Consider the following 6,000-nt stretch of genomic DNA (forward strand, 5'->3'; position numbering starts at 1 on the left):
CATCAAGCATTAAGGAAAATATTAGAAGAAGCAATTAAATTCAACAACAGCAATACTATATTGGCAAGAAATGAGAAGGCAAAGACTGTTTTCACTAAGATTGATTATTCAACAGGAATAATCCAAGATAGGTTTTAAGAAATATCAAAAGGACAATGTGAGAAAACTAAAATGCATCAAGCTATATTATTAAGTAAATTAAAGGGAAATTTAGGAGATTTATTCATTAAAAAGTAAACTTCAACAACAGGGTTACAAGATAGACACCATGATATTAGGCAAGCAAGCAGCATAGAAGCTGTATTTTACTAAAAGCATGAGAAGCCAAAGCTTCAAAATAGCACCACAATGTGTATTCATCTGTTACAAGATTCATTTTACTATGCATGGGAAGGTAAAGTTCCACATAACACACCTTTGGCTGTTGTTCAATGAGATTAATCATGAAGAAAACATATAAATAAGTGCAAGAGAGATCAAACCATTAGCACTGAAGTAGTGTCTTTGTTCATCTGCACCTATTCCAGTACCAAGTCCTCGCCAGTAAAGAGGAAAAGGCTGTAAACTGGAGAGTGAAGTCAGTAATCACGATAGTTACTGTAATCGTCTCTTGCTGAGTAATCGTTCTCCACTCTCTCTGGGATCTTCTCCTCCTCATGTTTCAGTCCTTCCTCGAGTACCAGACCTCCTACAGCACCAGCCACCGGCCCGACTGCCAATCCTGTCACAGTTCCTATTCTGCCTGAGCCTGCTTTTGGTGGATTTTCATAAGTAGAAGACCCAGTTGAGTAGCTGGTAGGCGCTGATGGGGCACCATAACCAGATGCCCGATCGTAATATGGCTGGGCTAGGGATGGGGCTGCGGCCGGGGCAGGAACAGGGGGAGGAGCCAGTGAGGTAGGATAGTAGGCGGAAGAAGCAGGGGAGTAGTGTCTAGATGAGAAGGAAGCGGAGTAGCTTCCATAAGGGTATTGTGATGGGTAAGGTTGGGGTTGGGGTTGGGGTTGGGGCTGGGGAGGAAGGTGGCCATAAGGAGGGAGAGAAGGGGGAGGAGGAGAGAAGACACGATAATCTCTAGCAGCGTGATGAGGAGGAGAAGACGAAGGAGAAGGAAATGGCGGGGCGTTCGAGTAATAATAGCCGGAAGGAGGAGGTGGAGGAGGGAAGTGGATACTGAGATTGGGTTCGGGTGGGAGAGAGGGACGCTCTCGTAAGGTCAGCTTGATCCTGATCTTTCCCTGAGGGCGGCCCGAAGGACGCCGCAGTTCGAGGGTCCGGATCGGGGAGGGTGGGAAGCCACCGCTTCCGCCTCCGGAAGCGTAGGCCGCGAATGCCTCGTGTCCTAGAAGCTCCTTAAGCGGGGAGCGGGCGGTGCCGACCAGGGGTTTGGGCGTCTCTGAGGGTTTGGAGTGGAAGACATCGAGGGTGAGGAAAACGAGGGTTTCCGGAGATGAAAGCGGAAGGGAGAGGGCGAGGCGCTCGTTCCAGACGGGGCGGACGGACCCGGCGTCGTCTGGCTTGGTGGCGGCGCGGCGATCGGGATCGACGTAGGCGACGACGTAGGGCTTGAGATCGCCACTGCGCCAGTTGACGTTCTTGAGATGCTTGGCTGAGACGACGGTGACCTCGAGGTCGAGCGGCCCTGCCGAGGACGGCGGAGGCGGCCGCGGCCGCGGCGGAGGGTGGCGCTGCGGAGATTCCGGAGGGATGCCAAGGCGGAAGGTCAATGACGGACGATGGGATGAGCAATCACATGCTTCAATCTATGATTAATGACGTCATCCTACAATTTTTCAAAAAACATTTTAAATTATTTATTTATCAAATATAAATTCCTCCAACATGATATTCACATACATTTTCTTATTGGAATATCATTTGTTAATTTAAAATAATCTTCTTGTGAAAAATCTTAAAAGCATGTTTTATGTGCCTTTGCCCCTTTTTTTTCTCTTTTTCTTTTTCTTATTCAAATTTCTATCTCTTCAATAATTGTACTCGTTACTGTGCAAGGGCCACTGCCCACTGGGTCAGCCTGTCAAATCAATTACCTCAAGGACTTTTCTGTAATCTCTTCGGGCCGACCGGACCGTTCTCCAATCTCCACTATTAAATTAGATCGACCCGGCCGACAACTCTTCACACCGACCGACGGTTCCGGCTCAACACGATCTGGTTCAGTTTTATCCGGCCTGATCTAATGTTCATCAGCGCCGTCCATCGAACGTTAACGAAATCACTGGTGTCCGATGTTCGTTCGTGGCGGACCGTTCGATGACGCCGTTTAGCGAAGAAGCTTCCGCCATTGAAGCTTCGTCGACCGCTTAAAACCTCCCCTTCCCATTCTCGCTCTCCAGCTGCTTTAACATCCTCCAAATCTTCAATTTAGAAGTGCAAATCGAGCTTTGATTTTGATTTCTTCGGTGGATTTGTATGTTTCCATTCTTTCTGGCTGGGAAAGATTCGATTTTGGAGCATCAATTCCAGATCGGTTTGTCTTTGGGCGCAAACCTGGATCTTCTGTAAGGATCTTCCTGTTGGTGGGTACTGCATCCAGGAGCATGGAGAGGGCGTCGCCGCAATGGTGCCACCGCTGCTGTCGCTTCATCTCCGTTTGGCAGGACGCTGGCGTATGCCCGGACTGCGGCGGCGGCTTTGTGGATGCGCCTAACCTATTTCACTCGTCCTCTTTGACTGCCGCCGAGATTCGTCGCGGAGGAGTCCCCTCCGCCGTGGTCGACTCTGCCGGCGCGGACGGGCGGCCTGGCCGACCCTCAGAGATTAGGTTCCGTAGTAACAGCCGCCCGTCCACTAGCGACCGTTCTCCCTTCAACCCCGTCATCGTCCTCCAAAGTCCTCGTGAAGGCGCACGACCCGATGTGGTTCAGGCCACCGCCAACAGCTTCGAACTATACTACTACGAAGCTACAGGATCGAGCCTCCGTCCCTTGCCGGAAAGCATGTCGGATTTCTTGATGAGCTCTGGGTTTGAGAGGATCCTCGATCACCTTACTCAGATTGAGACCGATGAAATAGGCAGCAGGCATGGGTTTGATCACCGGCCTGCTTCAAAGGCTGCCATCGAGTCTATGCCCATGGTCGAAATTGCTGAGCGTCATGTTGCCCTGGAAATCTATTGCGCCGTCTGCAAAGACCCTTTCGAACTTGGAGCTGAGGCGCGCGAAATGCCCTGCAAGCATATCTACCATCACGATTGCATCCTGCCTTGGCTCTCGCTGAGAAATTCCTGTCCTGTTTGCCGTCACGAGATGCCGACGGATGTGCAGCAACCAGATGGGGACGAAGATGCTTCCATGGTAGGGAACGAGGACGAGATGGTTGGGCTTACCATATGGAGACTTCCAGGAGGTGGGTTTGCGGTAGGCAGATTCACAGGTGACAGGAGAGCTGCTGAAAGGGAGTTTCCTACCGTTTACACAGAGATGGATGGCAGATTCAATACTAATGGGGCACCAAGAAGGATAGCATGGTCCACGAGAGAGAATCGATCGCATCATCGTGGAGGAATTGGTCAGACAATCCGCAATATGTTCTCATTCTTCAGGCGTTTGAGGTCTTCTACTCCATCATCTTCATCAAGGTTAAATTCCAATTCCCAGTCTTCCTCAAACCCTTCTGTTAGATACAGGAGATCATCCATTTTCAATAGGAGATCAAGAAGAAGTAGCTCAAGTTGGGCATCAAATGATGGAACTGTCAATGCAGCAAGATGGTAATTATGAGAATTAATTTTAACCTTTTCTCCAGTTTGGAGCTTCTACAAAACAAGAATGGAAAATGTTTGTACAACATATGGCTAGCTGATGGTTTGCTCTCTACATGTAGTTCCACTGTGAATAGGGACAACCTAAAAAAATGTAGCATCATCTATTATCTATCCCCAATTTCACATCACAGCCTCTATTGCTCTTGTACACACAGAAGAGGCTTTATGTTTTTTTTTAGGTTAGCCATTCGACATACATAATCTACTTGTATGTGTTCACTTTAGGAAAGAAAAAATTCCATATATGCATTTGTTTTATTTGGTCCAAAATGGAATTGTGGTCTGCATGGAAACTAGTATCATCAGTGTTTATCTCATGTTTTTGATCTGAGAGCCATGACTTGTATCATCATGTTGATAGATAATTTCTTTAGTTTTTCTGGTTTCAGTTGATTCTAACATCATATGAATTGTAGAAACATTGCTATTCTATGCATATAAAATTGGTTTAATCAGTGGTGTAAAGCTGAATTCCTTCATTATCTTTTAAGACACTCTTATTTGGTGAATGATTTGCATAATTTAGCTTTCCAAATTTATAACCATGACCTCAGGACTAAGATTCATCTTCTTGATTTAGGATTTTGTGTTCAAGAAATAATAGCCAACCATGGAACCTCTTAATCATCCGTAATGTATCTATAGCATTGATAATAACTGATTGTTGTTTTCATCTCCTGATGAAGAAGAAGAAACATCTCCTGATGAAAGAAGAAACCGTATTATCTTGTTGTGTTTCAGTTTCTATATCTGAATCCTAGTTATCAAAGCTTCAAGCTTGGCACGCCACGCCATTTTCTTTACAGGTAATACAAATCATGTCCTGAGATTGCGTCGCAAATTTCTTCTGCTATAGTTTGTGTATTTTTCATGTGTTTGAATTGTATCATCATATTTTAGCATAAGGTCCTCTAATAGTTGACTATTTTACCTTGAATTCATCATTATTCTAGGTTGCTGAGTCACACTAAAAGGTTCATAGATCCATTTTTCTTGTCATTTTGCGTAACTTCTGTTCAATCAATTGTATAAACACATGAAATCTATCTATCAGCCTATAATTTTTGTTGTGTATTGGTTGAGATTTTGACTCTGGCACACTCTGGAATCTACATAATGATACATTCACATCAGCCATTTGCTTTTGCTTGTGTAGAGCTGCCTGTATGAACACGCTTTCTTCGTTTTCTTGTTGGTGCGACCTTCTTGAAGCAATGTTGAAGCTTTTCTATCTAAATATTTATGCAGATGCAGAATTAGCAGACTGAGGTCGGTGGTTGCTCCTTGTCACTTTGTCACTTTGCTGGTTTTTGATACTCTCTTGTCCCTTTTCTCGTCAGTTAAGGGATTGATTGGCTCTATTCAATTCAAAAGTGGCCTCTGTCTCTTGCAACAGGTATGGTTTAATTTTCAAGAGTTATCTATTGACTGTTAGTTTGTGCTTAAGCTGCAAAAGAGGCTTCTCTCCAGTTCATATAATGATGGAAATTTTGAATATCAGTAACATGCTATTGTCAACTCCGCCCGTGACGAGTTAACTCCATCGTGGCCGGTCTCGAGCCTGGATAAAGAAGAAATGAATGAATTCATTAAACTATTGTGTTAATGTTAGGTTGTTTTTAAAGGAATATGTTATAGAGTTCGACTGTAACGTGTGATAAGAACTATTATATTTCCAAAGGAATATGTTATGTAGTGTATAATAGGTAAGAGTTTTTACACTATAAATTGGATAAGAACAAATATTATAAGTCGGATAAGGACTGTTAGTTTTTGTTTCAATTGGATAGATCAGATTGTTAGGTCCGTCGATGATAGATCAGATAATTGAAGTTCAAAATTTTTATGGAGATTTTTTTTTAAAAAAAATGGATAACGGATTCAAGAATGTTGGATGTTATATTGGGTGGTCATCTTCATTTTTTTATTTATCTTAGTAGTCGGTGGAAAATTTTCGTGGGATCAGATTGGTTATTTTGAGAATTAATCGGTTCGAATAGCTGGATACTTGATGTCAACTAAAAAAATGAAAACACAAAAAAAAACTCCCCGGGCTATGGTGCAGTGGAAAAAAATAAGACGTAAAAAAAAAATCTTTGAGACAGTGCAAATGGTAAGAGCATCTGAAGTCGATTCTCAATAAGGGTATTTGTACGATGTGATTAATTCTCAAATTTGATGAGGTTAGACTGATTACCTTTAGAATTATTCAA

At 43.8% G+C, this 6,000-nt stretch overlaps 2 protein-coding genes across 2 annotated transcripts; one reads left to right on the forward strand and one right to left on the reverse strand.

Annotated features, from left to right (window-relative positions):
• Positions 1 to 578: 578 nt before the first annotated feature.
• On the reverse strand, positions 579 to 2,553 carry LOC141811438 (uncharacterized). Its single transcript, XM_074699475.1, has 2 exons — positions 2,512 to 2,553; positions 579 to 1,763 (listed from the first exon to the last, which is right to left on the reverse strand). The coding sequence occupies exons 1-2, from the start codon at positions 2,551 to 2,553 to the stop codon at positions 579 to 581; spliced, it is 1,227 nt and encodes a 408-aa protein (XP_074555576.1).
• Positions 2,358 to 5,063, forward strand: LOC141848672 (E3 ubiquitin-protein ligase RDUF2-like). Its single transcript, XM_074736719.1, has 2 exons — positions 2,358 to 3,733; positions 5,036 to 5,063. Coding segments are annotated over exons 1-2 (1,173 nt in total). The 5' UTR covers positions 2,358 to 2,561; the 3' UTR covers positions 5,037 to 5,063.
• Positions 5,064 to 6,000: the final 937 nt, after the last annotated feature.

This window comes from Curcuma longa, chromosome 17, assembly GCF_044706935.1.
Source record: "Curcuma longa cultivar G26 ecotype Majalengka, Jawa Barat chromosome 17, ITB_CL_G26_1.1, whole genome shotgun sequence".
Classification (NCBI taxonomy): Eukaryota; Viridiplantae; Streptophyta; class Magnoliopsida; order Zingiberales; family Zingiberaceae; genus Curcuma; species Curcuma longa.